The 26,275-nt window shown below is 43.2% G+C and overlaps 1 protein-coding gene across 2 annotated transcripts in view; it reads right to left on the reverse strand.

The window, feature by feature from the left end:
- Positions 1-26,275, reverse strand: part of LOC144502996 (sarcoplasmic/endoplasmic reticulum calcium ATPase 2) — a 99,286-nt gene that overhangs the window by 33,894 nt on the left and 39,117 nt on the right. For both annotated transcript variants that reach the window (XM_078227465.1, XM_078227464.1), the window contains exons 6-9: positions 19,177-19,257; positions 11,511-11,596; positions 3,320-3,784; positions 2,183-2,271 (exon numbers count right to left, since the gene is read on the reverse strand). In XM_078227465.1, the coding sequence (XP_078083591.1) occupies positions 2,183-2,271; positions 3,320-3,784; positions 11,511-11,596; positions 19,177-19,257 (721 nt within the window). The remainder of the gene's footprint in view (positions 1-2,182; positions 2,272-3,319; positions 3,785-11,510; positions 11,597-19,176; positions 19,258-26,275) is intronic.

A 26,275-nucleotide genomic window follows, 5' to 3' on the forward strand; every position in this document is an offset into this window, starting at 1 on the left:
TAACAATGGCAATAAAATCCCACAGATAGCTGCTGGGCAGCTTTGGATACTTTTTTTCTATTACAAGGGCACAAAGTACCTTCAATTTCCTCTTCCTGCACCATATCAGCAGCCATGAGATCCAGAGTCTTGAATCAGAAGCTTATGGGTTCAAATCCCACTCCACAGACTTGAAGACAAGATAGGCCAACGCTTTCCATGTTTGAACAAGTGATCATCCGGTGTTCTATTTATCTTCCAAATCACCACCCTGATTTGGAAATATATCGCTGTTCCTGCACAGTCACCAAGTCAACTCCCTCCTAATAGCATTGTGGGTGTACCTACATCACATGGTCTGCAACACTCAAGACAACTCACCACCACCTTCTCAAGGGCAATTAGGTATGGATAATAAATGCTGGCATATCCCTTGGAATTAATAAAAGTAATCTTGGCATCATCTTGTTGCTGTGTGTGTGTGTGTGCGTGTGTGTGTGGGGCCTGGGTGGGAGTTTGGTCGATGCAGACTCGATGGGACAAATGGCCTCCTTTTGCATTGCCGGGTTGTGACTACTGTGGTGGAAACTGTCTGCTGATACATAACAGCAATGACTACACTTCGGTATTTCCGTGGTTGCTTTGCTTTGGGACATCTTGAGGTTGTGAAATTCACAATACAAATGCAGGTCTTTCAATTGTGTAGATCATTTTGGGGGGGTGGAAATTACTGCATCTTCTATTCACAACTTGTTTTCTTTTGCTTAGACATCTGTAAAAATTTTGCCACCAAAAACTAAAAACTCTAATGAGACAACATTCAAACGAAATGGTAGGTATGCAGCGAGAAGATGCCTAGTGATTTCATATGCTTGTAATTTGTTCCCCTTCTACTATCCACGGCTATTGTTCCAAAGACGGGTGGCTTAATCTTTGATGGTGTAGCATAGTCCAGAACATTGCTACCAACATCTGAAAGTCTAGAGGTGGCTCCAGATACTTTGCAAATATTTTACATGATAACCTTTGATAAAATGAATGTCTCTTACAGGTGTTTCCAGATCAATGATGGAGTCAAGAGAAAGACAACTAAATTTTAATTCACTGACTAGAAACCAGATATGCAAAAATTAATCACCTTCCTGGATTGGAGCTGAGTGTTAACATGCGAGCATGGGATTTCAAGGAGGACACACTGAAATTTCATAGAATCATAGAAACCCTGCAGTGCTTTCAGCCCATCAAGCCTGTCGACAACAATCCCACCTAGACTCTACCCCCATAACCCCACATATTTACCCTGCTAATCCCCCTGACACTAAGGGACAATTTATCATGGCCAATCCACCTAACCCGCACATCTTCGGACTGTGGGAAGAAACCGGAGCACCCGGAGGAAACCCATGCAGACACGGGGAGAACGTGCTGACTCCACACAGACAGTGACCCGAGGCCGGAATTGAACTCGGGTCCCTGGCACTGTGAGGCAGCAGTGCTAACCACTGTGCCACCACAATTTGGGATTTATGTATTCATATTCCTGGATGTGTACACACCAATCTGGAAATCATTTGATTGCTTCATTTCATGTGCATTGATGAAATTTACAGCCCAAAGAGAGGTTTTTGGATTCTATAGTCAGGATGCAGGTCAGGGAAGCAATCGAGGAGAAAGCAGGTCACGGACATATTTGCACGACTACAAAAATATCTGGTCATGTCCTAATCTTGTCATTTCTGTTACCTTCTACTGGATAGCTCACTAGTGAAGATGTTCGATCCTGTTTATTTTTCCATGTGCATTGACAATGTGTGCCATTATTGGATATCTAGGACACCCATTATGTCTGCTTGGAAAGAATAGCAAAAATGATTTTCGCTCCCTTCATCCTTTCAGAAAGAGGCACTAGGTTAGCAGTAATCGCACTGTGCAATTGTGGCAAATTTTCCCCAAGTGCCAGACATCAATACATTCTAAAACACCTAGGTCTGATTACCCATGGCATGTTGGGGCAAAAAAAGAGAGTAAATCAAACAAGTTAGTTGTAGTGAAAGCAATTTTTTAAAAAAAATGATACATACTACATGCATTCACACAGTTCAAAAAAAAAGGAATATAGATGGCAGTGCACAGACAGCCAACCCATACTTTTAAGTGGAGCACTGCAAATGTAGGTTGAAAAAGAATGAATGCGTGTACTTACATTTGTCCCTCAGGGCTATAGGTGGAGCCACTTACTGAAAACTCCTTCAGAGAACACTGATCACCTTCAACTTTGTCAACAATGAACATCTGTGGGAATAACACAAAGTAGCAGACAGTCTAGGTGAAGAATAGCATATCAGACGCTGATCAATGCAAATCAAAGATATAAACTCAAGTTTCAGACATGAAGATTGTCTGACATGAACAAAGTTTCCTTTACATAACAGGGTACAGCCGATTGACTATCAGATCAGAATTTAGGTCTGTTGCTATACGCACAAAGTCTTTACCTGGAAATAGCTTCATGAACTACCTCAACTTTAAAAAAAAAACGAATACAGGGACAAATTTTAAAATCTATGCAAGTGCCCCAAGAGATCAAAGAATACTGTGAACCTCTCTGTCTAGCTCAAGAGATTCTCCGTGCTGGAGTAGAGAATCATGCTCCCAGAGGGGTCCATTTTTAGTCCATGAGGCAAACAATCAGGTTGTTTTAGCAGCCAATTCTGACTGTCTGACAGCACACATAAATCTTGCACATATCCAACAAGCTGAAGAAGACACGTGAAGGACAAATATATAGAACTTGTTTAAACTCTTGCAAAGGTTTTAACATGGGTCAGTCCTTAGCACAAGCTTAAATCTTGCCTTCCTAAAATACGCAAGAATAGATTTTTTAAAAAGTTACCACCAACTAATTGGATAATATGCTACAACGTGCATGCAAGTATCAGCAAATAAATCCATACAAGCAATATATTCACACACACACTGCAGTGCGTAAATTAAGTGAACTAATCTGTTTTGAATATATAAACTTGATTGTACAACAGATAAATATTTAAAATGGATTATATTATTGATTTTACTCATTTGCATCATGGTCATTTAAATTGAATTCTCCTCAGGACATTGCACAATTCTCATGCGCGCCGCTGAGATCGATTACCACAAGACGGCTGGGGTAAGTATTATGCAGGAAAGAAAGTGCTGCTTTAGCAGAGAAATGAAAAGTCTGCCTTGCTCCAAGCTGAACAATCCAAGCCATTAAAGAGGCCAACCTTGTTGAGGCAAGTCATGTAAGAAGGTAAGCAGATTTGAAACTAATCCAAAAACCCAATGTAAAACCACTTACCCGGCAGACGGACATCTGGTTCGTAGTGAGTGTGCCGGTTTTGTCAGAGCAGATAACAGAAGTACAACCCAACGTTTCAACAGACGGCAGGCTCCGCACAATAGCATTCTTCTTTGCCATACGCCTGGTGCCGAGGGCCAAGCAAGTTGTAATGACAGCCGGCAAACCCTCAGGAATCGCAGCCACAGCCAGAGCAACTGCAATCTTAAAGTAATAGATGGCACCGCGAATCCAGGAGCCACCATGCACAGGGTCATTGAAGTGGCCGATGTTTATGATCCAGACAGCAATACAGATGAGCGAAATAACCTTGGAGAGCTGTTCACCAAACTCATCAAGCTTCTGTTGAAGCGGAGTCCTCTCCTGTTCAGTTGCTGCCATTTCATCCCGAATTTTGCCAATTTCTGTGCTTGTGCCAGTGGCAACAGCAACTCCAACTGCCCTACCAGCTGCAACATTTGTACCCTGAAGTTGAGACAAAAAGCAATATGGTCATCCAAAACGAGTTAGCAACTTTTACTTACACTGCTAATTGCACAATAAATCAGCCAAAGCTTTGAAAATATACAGTTCAATAGAATTTCATCTTTTTCTGGTAAAACTCTACATCAGAACAGCTTTATTTTGTTTTTGCACTTTTGATTTGTTAATGCTCATTTCAAGTTCTCAGAGATTTTCTCTCTTCTCTACCATTTAACAAGCACATGTAGTTGTCCCCAGCAATTTGACTGCATATACAATACCATGTCACCTGATTTCTTCATAGAGAATAACTAAAAACATCAATAACTTCAATTCTCAAAAGTATCTAAATCTATTCATTCAAATCAATTGAAGAGCACAAAGCGACGTTGCCCTCATTAAAATGATTTTTCAAGGTCCTTCAAGGACTTTCATTTACTTGATCACAGAGGCAAAGTTAAAAAAAAAAAAATGCAGTCTCACTAACATTTGTGTTAAGATGAGGATTAAACTGGTCATTAAGGAACAGTAATAAGCAAGAGGGATAATATTCATAATTCTTCCTGGGATCAAAATTTTATTCAGCAATAACGTAGGTTTAAAAATGGAAAGTAAAACACAAAAACATAATCCAAACACATCGCTTCCTATAATTAGCCAGAAAATTCAATGACCATTTACATACACAGTTAGGTCATAGAACAATACCAGGATATTCTTGGTCCCTATTTTCCCAAAGGACATGATATCCAAGACTACAAAAGTGGTAGCAGCCACTGACCAAAGACAACGTATAGATTTCTGCCACTATCCTCGTTCAGCATTTGTGTCAGTTGCTCAGAGATTATGAATTGCTTCTACAGTTTTAATCAGAACTCAATTGGAAAACAGCACACTTCCCTCCAAGCCTCGAGATGGGTGAGTCACTTTGTAGCTCTAGGCATGAAGTGGTGATTACTGTTAAGTGACCTCTCAATAACAAATCACTTGCACCAGATGGAGATACACCGAACTGCAAAGCAACTAAATATCCTTGTACAAAAAAAAGTAACCACAAAAATCATCCGTGGACCACAGGCACCCTTAAAGCTGCAGCTACCTGACCTACAAAGCCCTGGTAAATCATTCTCCTTTAAACTTTGTTATTTTTACCCCTACTAGGCTCTCTTGTTTTAGGTTGGCAGGTCGGGTAGTTTGGAAAAGACTGCTCTATTTACTGATGGATACATCTTAACTAAATGAGGAACTTTCCACACTGGTAGGTCTAAAAAATTGAAACATTAAAACTCTCATACAAATAGCCAGGAACAAATGAAAGATAATCCTATAAAAATCAAAAGGCAGTGTTATAATTTCACCAAGAGATTTTCACATGTTAATTTTTAATTGAAGTATGTAATTTAGCTTGGGGATATATTTTTAATTGCACAAATTTAATTTTGAACTTAGGCCATCAGCAATAGGCTTGTGAACAGACAAAATGTCACAGAATTGACAACCTGAAGGAAAATAAAGAGGTCATAGAATCCCAACAAGGGGCGGCACGGTATCACAGTGGTTAGCACTGCTGCTTCACAGCTCCAGGGACCTGGGTTCGATTCCCGGCTTGGGTCACTGTCTGTGTGGAGTTTGCACATTCTCCCCGTGTCTGCGTGGGTTTCCTCCGGGTGCTCCGGTTTCCTCCCACAGTCCAAAGATATGCGGGCTAGGTTGATTGGCCATTCTAAATTGCCCCTTAGTATCCCGGGATGCATAAGTTAGAGGGGTTAGTGGGTAAATATGTAGGGATATGTGGATAGGGCCTGGGTGGGATTGTGGTTGGTGCAGACTCAATGGGCCGAGTGGCCTCTTTCTGCACTGTAGGATTCTATGAAGTCTGTACCGACCACAATCCCACTCAGGCCCAATCCCCACAATTCCATGACGTCAACTAAAAAGATCACTTTTGTGTGGTCTGCAGTGCTCCAAATTGTGCAAAACCACTGCATTAAGATAATGCCTTCCCTACGAACAGGCAGCTCAGCAACATAACTACCTGCAGAAACTCAGAACTGTTACACCGCACAAGGTCATTCAGCCCATCATACCTGTACCGGCTCCCAATGAAGAATTCACCCAGTACCATGCCCCAATTTTTCATTTTCAAACAACAGCCAGTTCCCTTTAAAATTCCTCGACTGAACCGGCCTTCCCCCACATTCACATTCCAGGCCCAACTATTCACTGCGTGAAAGTCTTTTCCTTCATGCCACTTTCATTTCTTTTGCCAATTACCTTAAATCTGTGCCCCCCCCCCCCACCCCCCCAAATGGAAAACTGTCCTAACTTCTCCAATCTGAGGCACGACCTACCCTTCAAGGTTTTATGAAGGGTAGGTCGTGCCTCACAAACCTTATTGAGTTCTTTGAGAAGGTGACCAAAGAGGTGGATGAGGGTGAAGCGGTTGATGTGGTGTATATGGATTTCAGCAAAGCATTTGATAAGGTTCCCCATGGTAAGCTTTTGCAGAAAATACGGACACATGGGATTGAGGGTAATTTAGTGGTTTGGATCAGGAATTGGCTAGCTGGAAGAAAACAGAGGGTGGTGGTTGATGGGAAATATTCATCCTGGAGTTCAGTTACTAGTGGTGTACCGCAAGGATCTGTTTTTGGGCCACTGCTGTTTGTCATTTTTATTAATGACCTGGATGAGGGCGTAGAAGGATGGATTAGTAAATTTGCGGATGACACTAAAGTCAGTGGAGTTGTAGACAGTGCGGAGGGAAGTGGCAGGTTACAGAGGGACATAGATAAGCTGCAGAGCTGGGCTGAGAGGTGGCAAATGGAGTTTAATGCAGAAAAGTGTGAGGTGATTCACTTTGGAAGGAGTAACAGGAATACAGAGTACTGGGCTAATGGTAAGATACTTGGTAGTGTGGATGAACAGAGGGATTTGGGTGTCCATTGCATAGATCCCTGAAAGTTGGCACCCAGGTTGATAGGGTTGTTAAGGCGTACGGTGTGTTCGCTTTTATTGGTAGAGGGATTGAGTTTCGGAGCCAGGAGGTCATGCTGCAACTGTACAAAACTCTGGTGCGGCCGCATTTGGAGTATTGCGTACAGTTCTGGTTGCCGCATTATAGGAAAGATGTGGAAGTGTTGGAAAGGGTGCAGAGGAGATTTACCAGGATGTTGCCTGGTATGGTGGGAAGATCCTATGGAGGAAAGGCTGAGGGACTTGAGGTTGAAGCAGCAGTATAATATGAAGGGTACCATTCTTAGCAGTGTAGAGGATCAGAAGGACCTTGGGGTCCGGGTCCATAGGACTCTTAAATCGGCCTCGCAGGTGGAGGATGCGGTCAAGAAGGCGTACTGGCCTTCATTAATCGAGGGATTGAGTTTAGGAGTCGGGAGATAATGCTGCAGCTTTATAGGACCCTGGTTAGACCCCACTTGGAGTACTGCGCGCAGTTCTGGTCACCTCATTACAGGAAAGATGTTGAAGCCATTGAAAGGGTGCAGAGGAGATTTACAAGGATGTTGCCTGGATTGGGGGGCATGCCTTATGAGGATAGGTTGAGGGAGCTTGGTCTCTTCTCCCTGGAGAGACGAAGGATGAGAGGTGACCTGATAGAGGTTTACAAGATGTTGAGAGGTCTGGATAGGGTAGACTCTCAGAGGCTATTTCCAAGGGCTGAAATGGTTGCTACGAGAGGACACAGGTTTAAGGTGCTGGGGGGTAGGTACAGAGGAGATGTCAGGGGTAAGTTTTTCACTCAGAGGGTGGTGGGTGAGTGGAATCGGCTGACGTCGGTGGTGGTGGAGGCAAACTCGTTGGGGTCTTTTAAGAGACTTCTGGATGAGTACATGGGATTTAATGGGATTGAGGGCTATAGATAGGCCTAGAGGTGGGGATGTGATCGGCGCAACTTGTGGGCCGAAGGGCCTGTTTGTGCTGTGGCTTTCTATGTTCTATGTTCTATGTTGTTTTCGTTAGAGAGAAGAAGGTTAAGAGGTGACTCAATAGAGGCATACAAGATGATCAGAGGATTAGATAGGGTGGATAGTGAGAGCCTTTTTCCTTGGATGGTGATGGCTAACACGAGGGGACATAGCTTTAAATTGAGGGGTGAGAGATATAGGACAGATGTTAGAGGTAGATTCTTTACTCAGAGTAGTAAGGGCGTGGAATGCCCTGCCTGCAGCAGTAGTGGACTCGTCAACATTAAGAGCATTCAAATGGTTATTGGATAAACATATGGATGATATTGGAATAGTGTAGATTAGAGGGGCTTTAGATGGGTTTCACTGGTCGGCGCAACATCGAGGGCCGAAGGGCCTGTACTGCGCTGTAATGTTCTATGATCTAATCTACCTTCAGAATCAAAGTTCCTGCTCCCTGCAATCATTCTCATGATTTTATTCTGCACTCTTGCTAATGCCTTTGCATCTAAAATGTGACACCCAGAAATGAATGCAGGACTCCAGCTGAGGCTGAACTAGTGCCTTATACGTTTAATATTATCCCCTTGCTTTTGTAGTCTATTGCATTTTTAACAAAGGCTAGGATACTTCATGCTTTATTAACTGTGCTCTCAACTCATCCTACCACCTTCAATGATTTATGCACATATAGAACATAGAACATTACAGCGCAGTACAGGCCCTTTGGCCCTCGATGTTGCGCCGACCAGTGAAACCAATCTAAAGCCCATCTAACCTACACTATTCCAATATCATATGTTTATCCAATGACCATTTAAATGCCCTTAATGTTGGTGAGTCCACTACTGCTGCAGGCAGGGCATTCCATGCCCATACTATTCTCTGAGCGAAGAACCTACCTCTGACATCTGTCCTATATCTATCACCCCTCAATTTAAAGCTATGTCCCCTCGTGCTAGCTACCACCATCCGAGGAAAAAGGCTCTCACTGTCCACCCTATCTAATTCTCTGATCATCTTGTATGCCTCTATTAAGTCACCTCTTAACCTTCTTCTCTGTAACGAAAACAACCTCGGGTCCCTCAGCCCTTCCTCATAAGACCTTCCCACCATACCAGGCAAATCTCCTCTGCACCCTTTCCAATGCTTCCACATCTTTCCTATAATGCGGCGACCAGAACTGTACGCAATACTCCAAATGCGGCCGCACCAGAGTTTTGTACAGCTGCAACATGACCTCCTGGCTCCGAAACTCAATCCCTCTACCAATAAAAGCTAACACTCTGCACGCCTTCTTAACAACCCTATCAACCTGGGTGCCAACTTTCAGGGATTTATGCACATGGACACCCCTGCTGAAACTGCTGTTGCATTTTTATAAATGACCTAGATGTGGCCCCAAAACAGATCCTTGCGGTACACCACTAATAACTGAACTCCAGGATGATTTACATTTCTAGTATACTCTGTTCAGAATTCAGAGTAGAAGGACTATCATTGCTAGGCATCATGTGACGATAAAATCACACAGTAGTTAGAATTGTACAAAAGTATCACTTCAAAGGCGAGGTAAGGTGAATATGCATGACAATTAAAAGCTCAAATTGATGGACTTATTTCTGCCTCCTCTTTACTTTGCCTGATTCTATAGGGCACTACCCAAGGGATCAACTGCCCTTCAGACTCATAACTAGCTGTTCTTGGGTCTTCCTCACAATTGGGGTGTCCTTAGCAGAAAGCCTGTGTACAAAGACAAGAGGCTCGGAGAGTGATGGTTTGCAAGTGGACACACCCTTGCCTGATGCCGGGTCCCTTGGTCAGGTACGGAGTGCCTGAGAGAGCTCCTAACCCCCCACCAGAAGAGGCTGCTAGCAAATCTTGCTGGGCAATCTTCCAAGGGTGCAAAAGACCTGTGTGCCCTCCAATTAATCCCTGAGCCACCACTAAATTGTGGTCAGCTAATCAATAAGCGGAATGTATTTTCCACAGGGAATCATGTCAGTCTCTTGGCAAAGAGTCCTGCCGCCGGGACACTGGCACGGGGGTCCTCATGATTAAGTCAACTTGGCTGCCATGGATCTTGTTGCGACACCAGTCCATTATATACAGTATGTTACTGTAAAGGACGAAAATAGGCTTTACCTATTTAAAGTTTGTTAGACTTTTAACAGAAAACATTGAACCGGAGCGACATGGTGGCTCGCACTGCTGCCTCACAGCGTCAGGACCCAGGTTCAATTCCGGCCTTGGGTTACTGTCTATGTGGAGTTTGCACACTCTAGTGTCTGCATAGGTTTCCTCCGAGTGCTCCGGTTACCTTCCACAGTCCAAAGATGAGAGTTAGGTCGAATGGCCATGCTAAATTGCTCCTTAGTATTAGGGGGATGCCAAGGGGATTAGTAGGATAAATGAATCATTGTATACAATATCATATGACGTAGGAGCAGAAGTGGGCCATTCGGCCCATTGATCCACCATTCAATAAGATCATGACTGATCTGATATGATAATCCTTAACTCTATTTTCCCACCATATCCCCATAGCCCTGAATTCCCTTACGGATTAAAAAAATCTGTCTTGTCTCAGCTTTGAACATACTTAACGACCCAACTTAATGGCACACAGTATAAAGATGTACTGTATCGTTCACACTCACCTGGCATCCACTAAGACAGCAAATTAAGATCAAAAATCAAGTGAGGGTTCAAATCTGCACCCAATCCGCATTGTTGTAGCGCAACACTATCATATCAAAAAGTAGGAAGAAAATTATTTTCCATCAGCAAGGAAACAATGGGATCATAAATCAGAATTTCCTTGGCAAAATTAATGAAACAAAAAGGGCTGCAATTGGGAAAAAGCCTTTGTTTAAAACATTCAACAGTTTCTCAAGTTGCTGAATCTGGCACTTTTATTTTGGTGTTGCCACTGCTGAGGAAGACCAATGAGTCAGTAGCTGGCGACACTGTCCCAAGCTTTTCAAATAACTCTACAACTAAAAGAAAACCATTCAAAATTACATTGCACTGGGGAGAAAATGTTACTAGCCATCTAATGAGAGAATTTCTTTCTAACCATCAATTTGATAACTGAATAGAGACGAGGGTTCTAACTGGATGTCAGCATGGCCTATTCTTGTTAACTTACTATTCCAAGCAATTAAACCTCTAATCTCAACTGGCCTTATAACCCACTGTTCAACTCGCCCATCTTCTGTTCCCAATGTAGCTTTCATTCTGTTCTCCCGTCTAAAAGTGGCACTTGCACAAAACCCTACACTATACATGCAACAAAAATGTAAAACATGTTAACCTTCAATTGTATTTGAATACTGTCCAGAAGCTTATGGCAGCAGGTCAATGCGACAACAAAGTCCCTGAGCCAAAACAACGGGGACTAACGCCAAGAAATTAAGAGCTCTTTACTACGGAGTGGTTTTCACTTTGTAGGTGTAAGCAGTAACACTGAGTGCAACGGTACTGGAGTAGTTTTGACGCCAATAATTTCTGTCTGCTGAGGCAGGCAAGGGATCAAAAATATTAGGAAAGCTCAAACACATCGGATTTGTCCAAGTTTTTAAAAACTATATCTGAAGTTTTGAGGGTAGTTAAAGTTCCATTCAAAATGACATTGCGCTGGGGATAAAATGTCACTAGCCATCTAATGAGAGAATTTCTTTCTAATCAATCATTGATTTGATAACTGAATGGGGATGAGGGTTCCAACTGGATTGCATCAGCATGGCCTATTCTCGTTGACTTCACTAGTTGAAGTTAAATCCACGCATAGTCAAGTTGCTTACTGAAAAAAGCATGTTCTTTTTATCCTGATTCACAGCACGAGGGTCAGGTACTGGGTCAGTGTGTTTGATGATCGATACAGATTCACCTAGGCAAGAGGAACAACACATGAGAAAGAATTACTTAACATTGCCATCCTGGTACAAGATGCTTTTATGAGCTTGACTTTAAGCATACAATTAAGTACGAAACTGTTGAGTATCCGATTTCGTCTCTGGTTCCAGAGGTCTGGAGAATTGCAACCATTAAACCCAGCAACCACTGGTGGGAAAACATTCAGAAGTGAAGTTGGAGGAATGTAGATTAAGGAAAGCAGCATGGACTTGTTAAAGACAATCATATTTAACTTAATTAATTAAGTTTTTTTTAATGAGTAGAGGGGGTTCAGGAGGGTAATGAGGTGAATTTGAAGCAGATGATTGTCAAAGGGCTTGTTGATAAAGTGTCATAGAATAAGTTCGTCAACAATGTTGAAGCCCATGAAATAAAAGAGATAGGGACAGCGTGAATAAGTTAGCTAAGTTACAGGAAACAGGGCAGTATGCGTAAATGGCTGGTGCTTGGACTGGAGAAGGGTATACAGTGGAGTTCCCAGGATTGTTACTGGGACCAGTGTATTGATCAACACATTGATACCAAGGTGTGTAGGGCACAATTTCAAAATTTGAAAATGTTGCCAAACTTGGAAGTATAGCGAACTGTCAGGAGAATAATGATCAACTTCAAGAGTACATTGATGGGCCGGTGGAATAGATAGACATGTGACAGATGTATTGCAAATTGCTGTGAATACCTCATTTCATAGTTCATGTGTTTTAGAAAATAACTTTGTTTAGAAATTAATTGAGGCATTTGGTTGAGAAACGTGTAAACAAACCTTGGGTAATATAGGTCAAAGAGCAAGCTGCATTTAGTTAGGGCAAGCTCTATTTAGTCAGTCAGAAGTGAGAAAACAGACAAAGACAATATTAAATAGAGTCAGACAATGGATGACCCATCTGAGTTTGATAGGGACAGGAGATCTACAGTTATTTTAATAAGGGATTTAAATTATTCATGTAGTTCCCAGATCAAACAAGCTAAACGTAAGCAACCAGATTAGCTAATCAATGGGTTGTTTTGACAGCAGAAGATAATTTGTTTATCTTTTTGTTTGGAGCACCTTAAATTATGCCATGTTGCCATGGAGGTGGGTGATGCAGGGAAGGTACAGTTGCATTTTTCATAGAAAACAAGTAGTTCAACTCAACAATGTTGAAGCCCACGGAATAAGAGAAAAATGAGCCTTTTCCAGTCCATCATGATCAGTTCTTATTTTGGCCCCTTATCTCTTGCGTTGTGTTGCTCTGTAAAAGGAGGAGGAAGGCTGATTCGGGAAGAGAGGAGGCACGGGTCATGGACAGCGTGAATAAGTTAAGTTACAGGAAACAGGGCAGTATGAGTAAATGGCTGGTGCGTGAACCGGAGAAGGGTATACAGTGAAGTTCCCAGGATTGTGACTGGGACCAGTGTATTGATCAGAGAGGAGTAATCTGCCCAGGAGTTGTAAAGAAGTTGTGGGACCAATGGTTGTACAGACGCTGTGGGAGAAAATAGTGAGGCATCAGTCCAAGGAGCATAAGTGGCCATTAGGAACCAGGGGTGTTCCTGATTTTTAAATCACTTAGCACGAATGCAGCAAGGCCCAAACTTTAGCCGAGTCCACAGCTGAGGTGAAAACATAGAACATAGCAGAACAGGCCCTTCGGCCCACGATGCTGTGCTGAGCTTTATCGGAAACCAAGATCAAGCTATCCCACTCCCTATCATCCTGGTGCGCTCCATGTGTCTATCCAATAACCGCTTAAACGTTCCTAAAGTGTCTGACTCCACTATCACTGCAGGCAGTCCATTCCACACCCCAACCACTCTCTGCGTAAAGAACCTACCTCTGATATCCTTCCTATATCTCCCACCACGAACCCTATAGTTATGCCCCCTTGTAATAGCTCCATCCACCCGAGGAAATAGTCTTTGAACGTTCACTCTATCTATCCCCTTCATCATTTTATACACCTCTATTAAGTCTCCCCTCAGCCTCCTCCGCTCCAGAGAGAACAGCCCTAGCTCCCTCAACCTTTCCTCATAAGACCTACCCTCCAAACCAGGCAGCATCCTGGTAAATCTCCTCTGCACTCTTTCCAGCGCTTCCACATCCTTCTTATAGTGAGGTGACCAGAACTGCACACAATATTCCAAATGTGGTCTCACCAAGGTCCTGTACAGTTGCAGCATAACCCCACGGCTCTTAAACTCCAACCCACTATAGGCCTTCTTCACAGCTCTATCCACTTGAGTGGCAACCTTTAGAGATCTGTGGATATGAACCCCAAGATCTCTCTGTTCCTCCACAGTCTTCAGAACCCTACCTTTGACCCTGTAATCCACATTTAAATTAGTCCTACCAAAATGAATCACCTCACATTTATCAGGGTTAAACTCCATTTGCCATTTTTCAGCCCAGCTTTGCATCCTATCGATGTCTCTTTGCAGCCGACAACAGCCCTCCACCTCATCCACTACTCCACCAATCTTGGTGTCATCAGCAAATTTACTGATCCACCCTTCAGCCCCCTCCTCTAAGTCATTAATAAAAATCACAGAGCAGAGGACCAAGCACTGATCCCTGTGGCACTCCGCTAGCAACCTGCCTCCAGTCCGAAAATTTTCCATCCACCACCACCCTCTGTCTTCGATCAGATAGCCAGTTACCTATCCAAATCGGCCAACTGTCCCTCTATCCCACACCTCCTCACTTTCATCATAAGCCGACCATGGGGGACCTTATCAAACGCCTTACTAAAATCCATGTATATGACATCAACTGCCCTACCTTCATCAACACACTTAGTTACCTCCTCAAAAAATTCAATCAATTGTGAGGCACGACTTGCCCTTCACGAATCCGTGCTGACTATCCCGGATTAGTCCGCATCTTTCTAAATGGTCGTAAATCCCATCCCTAAGGACCTTTTCCATCAATTTACCAACCACCGAAGAAAGACTAACCGGTCTATAATTACCAGGGTCATTTCTATTCCCTTTCTTAAACAGAGGAACATTCGCCACTCTCCAGTCCTCTGGCACCTCCCCGTGGACAGTGAGGACCCAAAGATCAAAGCCAAAGTTTCTGCAATCTCATCCCTTGCCTCCCAAAGAATCCTAGGATACATTTCATCAGGCCCAGGGGACTTATCGACCTTCAGTTTATTCAAAGCTGCCAGTGCATCCTCCCTCCGAACATCTATTTCCTCCAGCCTATTAGCCTGTAACACCTTCTCTTCCTCAAAAACATGGCCCCTCTCCTTGGTGAACACTGAAGAAAAGTATTCATTCATCACCTCGCCTATCTCTACTGACTCCATACACAAGTTCCCACTACTGTCCTTGACCGGCCCTAACCTCACATAAGACTAAAAAGCCTTGGGGTTTTCCTTGATCCGACCCGCCAAGGACTTCTCATGTCCCCTTCTAGCTCTCCTAAGCCCCTTTTTCAGCTCATTCCTTGTTAACTTGTAACCCTCAATCGAGCCATCTGAACCTTGTTTCCACATCCCTACATAAGCTTCCCTCTTCCTTTTCACAAGACATTCCACCTCTTTCGTGAACCATGGTTCCCTCACTCGGCCATTTCCTCCCTGCCTGACAGGGACATTCCTATCAAGGACACCCAGTATTTGTTCCTTGAAAAAGTTCCACTTTTCATTAGTGCCTTTCCCTGACAGTTTCTGTTCCCATCTTATGCCCCCTAATTCTTGCCTAATCGCATCATAATTACCTCTCCCCCAATTGTAAACCTTGCCCTGCTGTACGGCCCTATCCCTCTCCATTGCAATAACAAAAGACACCGAATTGTGGTCACTATCTCCAAAGTGCTCTCCCACAACCAAATCTAACACTTGGCCTGGTTCATTTCCCAGTACCAAATCCAATGTGGCCTCACCTCTTGTCGGCCTATCCACATATTGTGTCAGGAAACCCTCCTGCACACACTGCACAAAAACTGCCCCATCCGAACTATTTGACCTACAAAGGTTCCAATCAATATTTGGAAAGTTAAAGTCCCCCATGACAACTACTCTGTGACCCCCACACGTATCCATAATCTGCTTAGCAATTTCTTCCTCCACATCTCTATTACTATTTGGGGGCCTATAGTAAACTCCGAACAACGTGACCACTCCTTTCCTATTTCTAACTTCAGCCCATATTACCTCAGTGTGCAGATCCCCCTCGAAGTGCCTTTCCGCAGCCGTTAAACTATCCTTGATTAACAGTGCCACTCCTCCACCTCTTTTACCAGCTTCCCTACACTTACTGAAACATCTATACCCCGGAACGTCCAACAACCATTCCTGTCCTTGTTCTACCCACGTCTCCGTAATGGCCACAACATCGTAGTCCCAAGTACCAATCCACGCCCCAAGTTCATCTACCTTGTTCCGGATGCTCCTTGCATTGAAGTAGACACACTTCAACCCACCTTCCTGTCTACCGGTACCCACCCTTGACCTTGATACCTTCCCCAATACCTCACCATCCTCAACACTGACTTCTGGACTACAACTCCTTTTCCCACTCCCCTGACAAATTAGTTTAAACCCCCCTGAAGGTGCTTTGAAGAAGAGTTGGAGCATTGCTTAACTAACAACTGATGGAAGGATTTGCATTAAATCTCGTACCTCGGCGAATATCTGGAACACTGAGGAGAAATCAAAGTGAATTCCAGAGTTGTGGTATACTTGTTTGGTCCCAGAAGTGAATGAGCACTCTCAATTTTGTGATGTACAAGGGTTGGAATTATGGAGTAAGGAGGGAACTGGATTTATACTCAAAGTCTGGACAAACTATGTTAGGTTATTCGTTTGACTTGAATATACAGTAAAGCTTGTTTTTGTTTAAAAATGTGAAATCTTCAGTTAGTCACAAGTTGTTCAAGTTTCTCTTCAAACGCCAAGTCTCCACAGATATCATAACAACAGAGGTGCGCAGTGATATATTTCGGTAGAAGGAATGAGGACAGTCAATATAAACTAAAGGGTGCAGGAACAGACAGACCTGGGGGTACATGTGCACAAATGATGTGCAGGGCAGCTAGGTAATGCAAATGGGATCCTGGGCTTTATTAACAGAGGGATAGAGAGCAAAAAAGAAAGTTATGATGAACCGTTATAAATACTGGGTTAGCCTCAAATGAGTAGTGTGTTCAATTTTGGGCACATTTTAGGAAGGTTGTGAAGATTTTTGATCTGCGTGGCAGAGGGGGTGATGGTGGGCAAGCAATGAAGGGGCGATCAGGCTACAACACCACTGAACAGCAGGATAGGTTTGAGGGGCCAAATGGCCTACGTCTGGCTCCCATTTCTTATATTTTTGTTTAGTGAGGGAACAGAAAAATATTTAAGCAAATGATTCCAGAGATAAAGGACTTCAATTGTGTGGATAGACTGGAAAAACTGGGGCTATTCTCCTCAGAGGAAAGATGATTGAGAGGAGATTGGAGAGAAGTGCTCAAAATCACAAGGGGTCAAGACAAAACTAGATTGAGAAAAACTGAGGGGTCATTGATTCAAAGCAATTGGCAAATTAACCCAAAGCAACCTGAGGAAAACCTCTGTTTTAAATGCAACAAGTAGTTATGATCTGGAATACACTACCTGAAAAGATAGATTCAACTGTGGTTTTTAAAAGGGAATTGGACACACGCGCAAGGGAAGCCATGTGTTGGGCTATAGGGAAAGAGATGTGGAGTGGAACAAACTAAACTGCTCTTGCAGAAAGTCAGCATGGGCATTACAGACCGATGGTCTCCCCATCTGTGTTCTAGGATTCTATTAATAAGCTCAGAAGGTTCGGAGTGCTGTTCTAAATACAACAAGAGTTCAGCGTGTGGATCCAACATCCATTTGGAACATTATATAGAACAAAAGGAACTGGTAGGGATTCGTTTCAGGTGTTCGTATTACCGGGTCTTCATACACACACATCTTTGTTGAATACTGAACCCTGCTCACTGTCGTAAATAGGTTAAAAAAAGTCACTATAAAATAATGTTAGCAAAGGGAATTTACTGTCAGCAGTTGAATTCACAGACAAGAGGTCACGTTCTAAAGCTACTTAACCCTTTGAAAAGCATGCTTTCAACGCATTACTTATAAGAATGGCCTCTTCAAGAAGGGAACAAGAAAAAAAGATGGAAAATTATAGGCCAATTAGCCTAACCTCAGTTGTTGGCAAAATTCTAGAATCCATCGTTAAGGATGAGATTTCTAAATTCTTGGAAGTGCAGGGTCGGATTAAGACAAGTCAGCATGGATTTAGTAAGGGGAGGTCGTGCCTGACAAACCTGTTAGAGTTCTTTGAAGAGATAACAAATAGGTTAGACCAAGGAGAGCCAATGGATGTTATCTATCTTGACTTCCAAAAGGCCTTTGACAAGGTGCCTCACGGGAGACTGCTGAGTAAAATAAGGGCCCATGGTATTCGAGGCAAGGTACTAACATGGATTGACGATTGGCTGTCAGACAGAAGGCAGAGAGTTGGGATAAAAGGTTCTTTCTCAGAATGGCAACCGGTGACAAGTGGTGTCCCGCAGGGTTCAGTGTTGGGGCCACAGCTGTTCTCTTTATATATTAACGATCTAGATGACGGGACTGGGAGCATTCTGGCCAAGTTTGCCGATGATACAAAGATAGGTGGAGGGGCAGGTAGTATTGAGGAGGTGGGGAGGCTGCAGAAAGATTTAGACAGTTTAGGAGAGTGGTCCAAGAAGTGGCTGATGAAATTCAACGTGGGCAAGTGCGAGGTCGTACACTTTGGAAAAAAGAATAGAGGCATGGACTATTTTCTAAACGGTGACAAAATTCATAATGCTAAAGTGCAAAGGGACTTGGGAGTCCTAGTCCAGGATTCTCTAAAGGTAAACTTGCAGGTTGAGTCCGTAATTAAGAAAGCAAATGTAATGTTGTCATTTATCTCAAGAGGCTTGGAATACAAAAGCAGGGATGTACTTCTGAGGCTTTATAAAGCACTGGTTAGGCCCCATTTGGAGTACTGTGAGCAATTTTGGGCCCCACACCTCAGGAAGGACATACTGGCACTGGAGCGGGTCCAGCGGAGATTCACACGGATGATCCCAGGAATGGTAGGCCTGACATACGATGAACGTCTGAGGATCGTGGGATTATATTCATTGGAGTTTAGGAGGTTGAGGGGAGATCTGATAGAAACTTACAAGATAATGAACGGCTTAGATAGGATGGACGTAGGGAAGTTGTTTCCATTAACAGGGGAGACTAGGACGCGGGGGCACAGCCTTAGAATAAAAGGGAGTCACTTTAGAACAGAGATGAGGAGAAATTTCTTCAGCCAGAGAGTGGTGGGTCTGTGGAATTCATTGCCACAGAGGGCTGTGGAGGCCGAGACGTTGAGCGTCTTCAAGACAGAAATTGATAAATTCTTGATTTCTCGAGGAATTAAGGGCTATGGGGAGAGAGCGGGTAAATGGAGTTGAAATCAACCATGATTGAATGGTGGAGTGGACTCGATGGGCCGAATGGCCTTACTTCCGCTCCTATGTCTTATGGTCTTATGGTCTTATGGATTGATCGGCTTGCTTCAACATGTTACCTGTAAGAATCGATTGATCTATGCGTAGAGTTGTTGATTTAATTGAAGTCAGTCTGATGTCAGCAGGAACTTTGTCACCAACTGCACAAAGACAAACAGGAGAAGAGCATTAAATTTCAGATCAGTATCATTAGCCTAATAATATCAAGAACGTTTCACTGCGTCATTCCTACACTTGATACCAAGATTTCAGCATATAACCTAGAATGACACTCAGATAATGCTGCATTGCTGGAAATCTCATTCTTCAGGCGAGATGTTAAATCAAAGCTTCATTTTTCAATGATGGTCAATGTTGAAGATCCCTCAGTAATATTCAAAGGAAATTGTCCTTGACCAACATTCCTCCTTCAACCATCTGCAAAGAATCATAAAATCCCTACAGCACAAAAAGAGGCCATTTGGCCCTTCGGGCCTGCACCGCTAACAATCCCACCCAGGCTCTATCCCCGTCACCCCACATATTTACCCTGCTAATCTCCTTGACACTAAAGGGCAATTCAGCATGGCCAATCAATCCAATCCAAACATCTTTGGGCTGCAAATTACTTAGTCATTCAGTCTACTGCAGTTTGCGTGACCTTGCTGTATACACAATGACTATTGTGTGCTCTTATAACTTACAGCACTTGAGGTTAAAGAAATGCAATAAGCCTTTATAATGCAAGTCTGTCTTGCATCTAAAATCTAACACTCTTCTATACAACAATACAACCACCAACTCGTCATTACAGTAACACAAGAACAAAGGATGCTGGAAGACTCAGCAGGTCTGGGCAGCATCTGTAGGGAGCAAAGTTAACATTTTGAGCCTGTTTGGCTTTTCATCAGAACAAGAGAGAGGGAGAATGTGTTGGACAATAAACTGCAGTTGAGAAATCGCTAGAAGATGTAGCAACTTTAAGAACAAAAGAGTAGGAGGGGTGGGGAGTTTGCATTGAGACAATACATGTTTGGGATTTATTTTTAAAAAGCGGGTTTAAGATGGCAAAGAAAGCTCACAGTCTAAAGTTGAGGGCCGTAACACGCCTCATCGGAAGAGGAGATGCTGCTATTTCAAAGAACAAAGAACAATACAGCACAGGAAACAGGCCCTTCGGCCCTCCAAGCCTGTGCCGCTCCTTGGTCCAACTAGACCAATCGTTTGTATCCCTCCATTCCCAGGCTGCTCATGTGACTATCCAGGTAAGTCTTAAACGATGTCAGCGTGCCTGCCTCCACCACCCTACTTGGCAGCGCATTCCAGGCCCCCACCACCCTCGTGTAAAAAACATCCCTCTAATATCTGAGTTATACTTCGCCCCTCACCTTGACCCCGTGACCCCTCATGAACGTCACTTCTGATCTGGGAAAAAGCTTCCCACCGTTCACCCTATCTATCCCCTTCATAATCTTGTACACCTCTATTAGATCTCCCCTCATTCTCCGTCTTTCCAGGGAGAACAACCCCAGTTTACCCAATCTCTCCTCGTAGCTAAGACCCTCCATACCAGGCAACATCCTGGTAAACCTTCTCTGCACTCTCTCCAATGCCTCCACGTCCTTCTGGTAGTGCGGCGACCAGAACTGGACGCAGTACTCCAAATGTGGCCTAACCAGCGTTTTATACAGCTGCATCATCAGACTCCAGCTTTTATACTCTATACCCCGTCCTATAAAGGCAAGCATACCATATGCCTTCTTCACCACCTTCTCCACCTGTGTTGCCACCTTCAAGGATTTGTGGACTTGCACACCTAGGTCCCTCTGTTTCTATACTCCTGATGACTCTGCCATTTATTGTATAACTCCTCCCTACATTATTTCTTCCAAAATGCATCACTTCGCATTTATCCGGATTAAACTCCATCTGCCACCTCTCCGCCCAATTTTCCAGCCTATCTATATCCTGCTGTATTGCCCGACAATGCTCTTCACTATCCGTAAGTCCAGCCATCTTCGTGTCATCAGCAAACTTGCTGATTACACCAGTTACACCTTCTTCCAAATCATTTATATATATCACAAATAGCAGAGGTCCCAGTACAGAGCCCTGCGGAACACCACTGGTCACAGACCTCCAGCCGGAAAAAGACCCTTCGACCACTACCCTCTGTCTCCTATGGCCAAGCCAGTTCCCCACCCATCTAGCCACTTCTCCTTGTATCCCAGGAGCCTTAACCTTCTTAACCAACCTGCCAGGTTGGTTAAGAAGGTTGCAAAGTTGGGCCGAGAGGTGGCGGATGGAGTTTAATGCGGAGAAGTGTGAGGTAATTCACTTTGGTAGGAATAACAGATGTGTTGAGTATAGGGCTAACGGGAGGACTTTGAATAGTGTGGAGGAGCAGAGGGATCTAGGTGTATGTGTGCATAGATCCCTGAAAGTTGGGAATCAAGTAGATAAGGTTGTTAAGAAGGCATATGGTGTCTTGGCGTTTATTGGTAGGGGGATTGAATTTAGGAGTCGTAGCGTTATGTTGCAACTGTACACAACTCTGGTGCGGCCGCACTTGGAGTACTGTGTGCAGTTCTGGTCCCCACATTACAGGAAGGATGTGGAGGCTTTGGAGAGGGTGCAGAGGAGGTTTACCAGGATGTTGCCTGGTATGGAGGGGAGATCCTATGAGGAGAGGCTGAGGGATTTGGGATTGTTTTCGCTGGAAAGGCGGCGGCTAAGAGGGGATCTTATTGAAACATATAAGATGATTAGAGGTTTAGATAGGGTGGATAGTGATAGCCTTTTTCCTCTGATGGAGAAATCCAGCACGAGGGGGCATGGCTTTAAATTGAGGGGGGGTAGTTATAGAACCGATGTCAGGGGTAGGTTCTTTACCCAGAGGGTGGTGAGGGATTGGAATGCCCTGCCAGCATCAGTAGTAAATGCGCCTAGTTTGGGGGCGTTTAAGAGATCCGTAGATAGGTTCATGGACGAAAAGAAATTGGTTTAGGTTGGAGGGTCACAGTTTTTTTTTTAACTGGTCGGTGCAACATCGTGGGCCGAAGGGCCTGTTCTGCGCTGTAATGTTCTATGTTCTATGTTCTATGTGGGACTTTGTCACTGGAACATTGCAGCAGGCCAAGGACAGATATGCGGGCATGAGAGCTCCCACAGATGCTACCAGACCTGCTGTGTTTTTCCAGCACTCTGTTGTTGTTTCAGATTCCAGCACCAGAATTCTGCTTATTTACAGCAACAAAACAAAGTAGACTATTTCACTGATTTTAACTTCCACGATGGACAGTCAGAGTTAGAATTCCCACTGGAAGGAAGGTAGAAAGAAATAATACATTTCATCAGCCCAGTCCGGGAAATGGAATTTCCTCGCCAAGTTCAGAAATATTGTTGAATCTTCATAAATTAGTTTGAAAATACATTGGAGTGGAGAACTAAAAACATTACAGCACAGGAACAGGCCCTTCGGCCCTCCAAGCTTGCACCGACCATGCTGCCAGTTTAAACTAAAATCCCCTACCCTTCCTGGTGCCATATCCCTCTATTCCCATCCTATTCACGTATTTGTCAAGACGCCCTTAAAAGTCACTATCGTATCTGCTTCCACTGCCTTCCTTGGCAGTGAGTTCCAGGCACCCACCACCCAGTGTGTAAAAAAAACTTGCCTCGTACAGCTCCTTTAAACCTTGCACCTCATGCCTTAAACCTATGCCCTCTAGTAATTGACTCTTCCACCCTGGGAAAAAGCTTTTGACTATCCACTCTGCCCATGCCCCTCAATCTTGTAGACTTCCATCAGGTCGCCCCTCAACTTCTGTCATTCCATTGAGAACGAATCAAGTTTCTCTAACCTCTCCTTATAGCTAATGCCCTCCATATCAGGCAACATCCTGGTAAATCTTCTGTACCCTCTTCAAAAACCTTCTTGGTTTCCCCCCCCCATTTAATCCACATGTACACACCCATTAGCAATGCATACAATTATATCAAAGACTAAAAATGGCATATGTTCTAGTTCTGGGTTTACTGATGTTGCTAAAGAAAAGGTTTGTGGTTGCAGCATGATGTTTGATTTACAAGCTATTCAGAAGTACTCCATGTAATTATCTTATCTTACTTCAGTGCAGTATCATGTAATTATAATTCAAAGCAATTTTTTTTTAAAAACAAAGTCCAATACAATTTGACATTTAATGCCCTGTACAACTCAAAATATACTGTTTAATACTCAGGTTTTGGGTACCAGCAATTAAAAACATACTTATAATGCCAAGACATGACATACACAAAAAAGGTCAAGGAACAGTCAAACCATGGAGGGAGAGATGAGGACACATGAAGAAATGCTTGGTGGAAATATGGTTTTGGAAGATTTTTAAAGGAGAAAGTTGAAGAGGCACAGGGCTTTCGGAAAGAAACTGAAGACTATTACCAATGATGGGGAGGAGAGAGTGGAAAATTGTACAAAAAGTTTAGGATCAGAAGACCAAACTATGGATACAAGGTAGAAAAAAAAACCACAGTTGGGATAAGATGAAGTCAGATGACGATTTTAATTTTAACATGTTGGGGCTTGGGTAGGCAGTACAGACTAGCAAGAACAGAAATTCAACAGTTGCATCGTGTTTAAGTTGGAACATTTTTTGGAAAGTGAAGCAAGGGCGGCCAGCAACAAGATCATTGAAGAAATCAAGGGTCGAGGTAACAAAACCATGAGTAGCAATTTCAGAGGAATGGATGTATAATGCTATGAATGTGGAAATAAATATCTTCATAATAGAGGGTATGTAGTGTCAGATACTCAGCTCTGGGTTGGACAATTTGCCTAGATTTTGCACCAGCTTAGTTCAGCTAAGGGAATTTTCACAGTAACTTCATTGCAGTGTTAATGTAAGCCTACTTATGACACTAATAAATAAATTTAAACTAAAAACTAACAATCATTCAAGGAAGGGGATGGAATTAATGGCAAGAGAATGGAGTTTACTGTTGTGATTGAATACAATTCCTTGGTTCAATTGGATGGAGTTGTGACTTGTTTTTATATATAGACAATGACTATATCAGGCAGTTTTGTCAGAGACACGACTGTTGCATATAGGTAGGAATGCAAACCAACTGCAGCCCCAGAATTGGACAATGGAGAATGGAAGAGATCAAGGTAGACCTTTTGGAAGAAATAAACAAGCAAGGACATTGCACAGAAATTGCAGGTTAACAGATAACTGGAGGAATCTTTGGGAGAGAGAGTTTGTCAGATTTCTGACTTCTCACTATTTCATCCTTCTTGCACCCAAAATACATTTGGGTTCACATGTCGCATTCCAATAAAAACTGCTGGCTCTGGGTAAGGAAGGAAAAACTGCCCCAGTTGGAGTCTATACCCTGATTAGTAACACCTACCCAAATACTGGATTAAAATTCGACATCATGTAACCAATAGAGTCCCGATAGTGTTTTACCTTACCATCTGTCACTAACAACTGACACAGCAACATGGCTGCCGGAGACTAAAATAACTCTGAAGAGAAGTCCTAGGGAGCAAGTTAATATGCCTGGGAGATGATGTGTTTCCTGTTACCAAAGGGAAGTGAATCAGCACACAAGTACAGGACAGGGAAATAATTCTATCTTCATACAAGCCTCCACATCCCTGCCATATTATGGAAGGTACTGCTGATAGAACCTTCTGTTAATTGTACACGCCTGTTGATTCTTCCAGCTGGCACGACAGCTACTCCAATATATTAACGGTGCGGTACATCTTTAACTAGTCTCATGAGAAACTGCTCCAGAACCATTTCTCAAATACAGCATTAAGCATGCTTTACATTGATTGAGCTCCCTCCTTTAGAAATCACAGAAATTTTAAGCACCTCAACGCCAGGGAAATAAAAAGAAAAATCTATAAAATTAAAACGTTCAGGATAAATGTGAATTTGGTTTTCTACCAATGAAAGATTGACGTCGGTACCTGTGCTGGACACATGCCCAGAGGCGGTCAACAGGTGGGAATTTGGTCAACTGAAATTCACATCTAAAAATACATCATTTCTTGCAGCTGCCAGAGAAAGATGCCGGACTGGAATTCAACAAAAAGCATTTTCTGCCTCCTTGCAAACACAAAATTCCATCAATAGTTTACATGCCTGTTGCCTCAAGATCAAATGAACCATGAACAGTGAACAAACGCTGCAAACCTTTCCTCTCAATGAGTTGGTGCACAGTTTGATGTGGGGTCACAAGCCTGTAGCAAAGGTTCTCCATTTCAAAAACCAAGTACAATAAAGGAATTTTAAAAAACGTAGTCGGTTTAAGGCACCTTACATGAAGGCACAACGTGAAGATGCAAGGTTACAGCTTAACACAGAAATGTTAACATGATGATCCAGCTAAGTAGGTTTACTGAGCATAGTGTGGGAAGCAGTGATACCAGCAACAAAAACCAGGTCTTCATTGCCATCAGTTAGGAGCAGACATGAGAGTTGATATTCTACAGCTCCATCAGCTGTTCAATGCCATGTCTAGCAATAATTTCATTCGCTCATGGTCTTGAATGTAGTCACCCATCATTAGTGATTGTAACTCTAATTGTAAAGAGACCCATGGAAAGATACGGGTTCCATAACACTAACTCAATTTCAAATGACAATTTTAATCCCAGCACACCAAGCAACAAATTTTGCTTTATCTTGACTTTCAAACTTCAGATTTCACACACTGACAACTAAAACATTTTATAGAGGAAAGTGGACTCGGACCACTGGTTATGGACTTTAAAACAGTATTGGCATTCTACAGAAACTTCTTCACTTGGAGAGTGGTGAACCCGTGGAATTCTCTACCACAGGAGGCCAAGTCACCGAATATAGTTAGTTAAGGAGGAAACAGATATGATTTTTAGACTCAAGTATAAAGGGGCATGGGGAGAGAGCAGGAGTTTGCTGCTGAGATAGAAAATCAGCCATGATCAGAGGAGCAGGCTCAAAGGGACAAATGGTCTACTCCTGCTCCTAATTTCCATGTTTTTAGGAGGACATAATTTTCCATGCCAAATAAAAGAGCAGATCTTTTCAAAATTTAGCTCTCATCTCAGAAATAAGTGGATGGACGCTCCTCCGTCCACAGCAGAATTAAACAGGTTTCAGAAGTGTCTGAATCACCACT

This window comes from Mustelus asterias, chromosome 13 (genome assembly GCF_964213995.1).
Source record: "Mustelus asterias chromosome 13, sMusAst1.hap1.1, whole genome shotgun sequence".
In the NCBI taxonomy this organism is placed as follows: domain Eukaryota; kingdom Metazoa; phylum Chordata; class Chondrichthyes; order Carcharhiniformes; family Triakidae; genus Mustelus; species Mustelus asterias.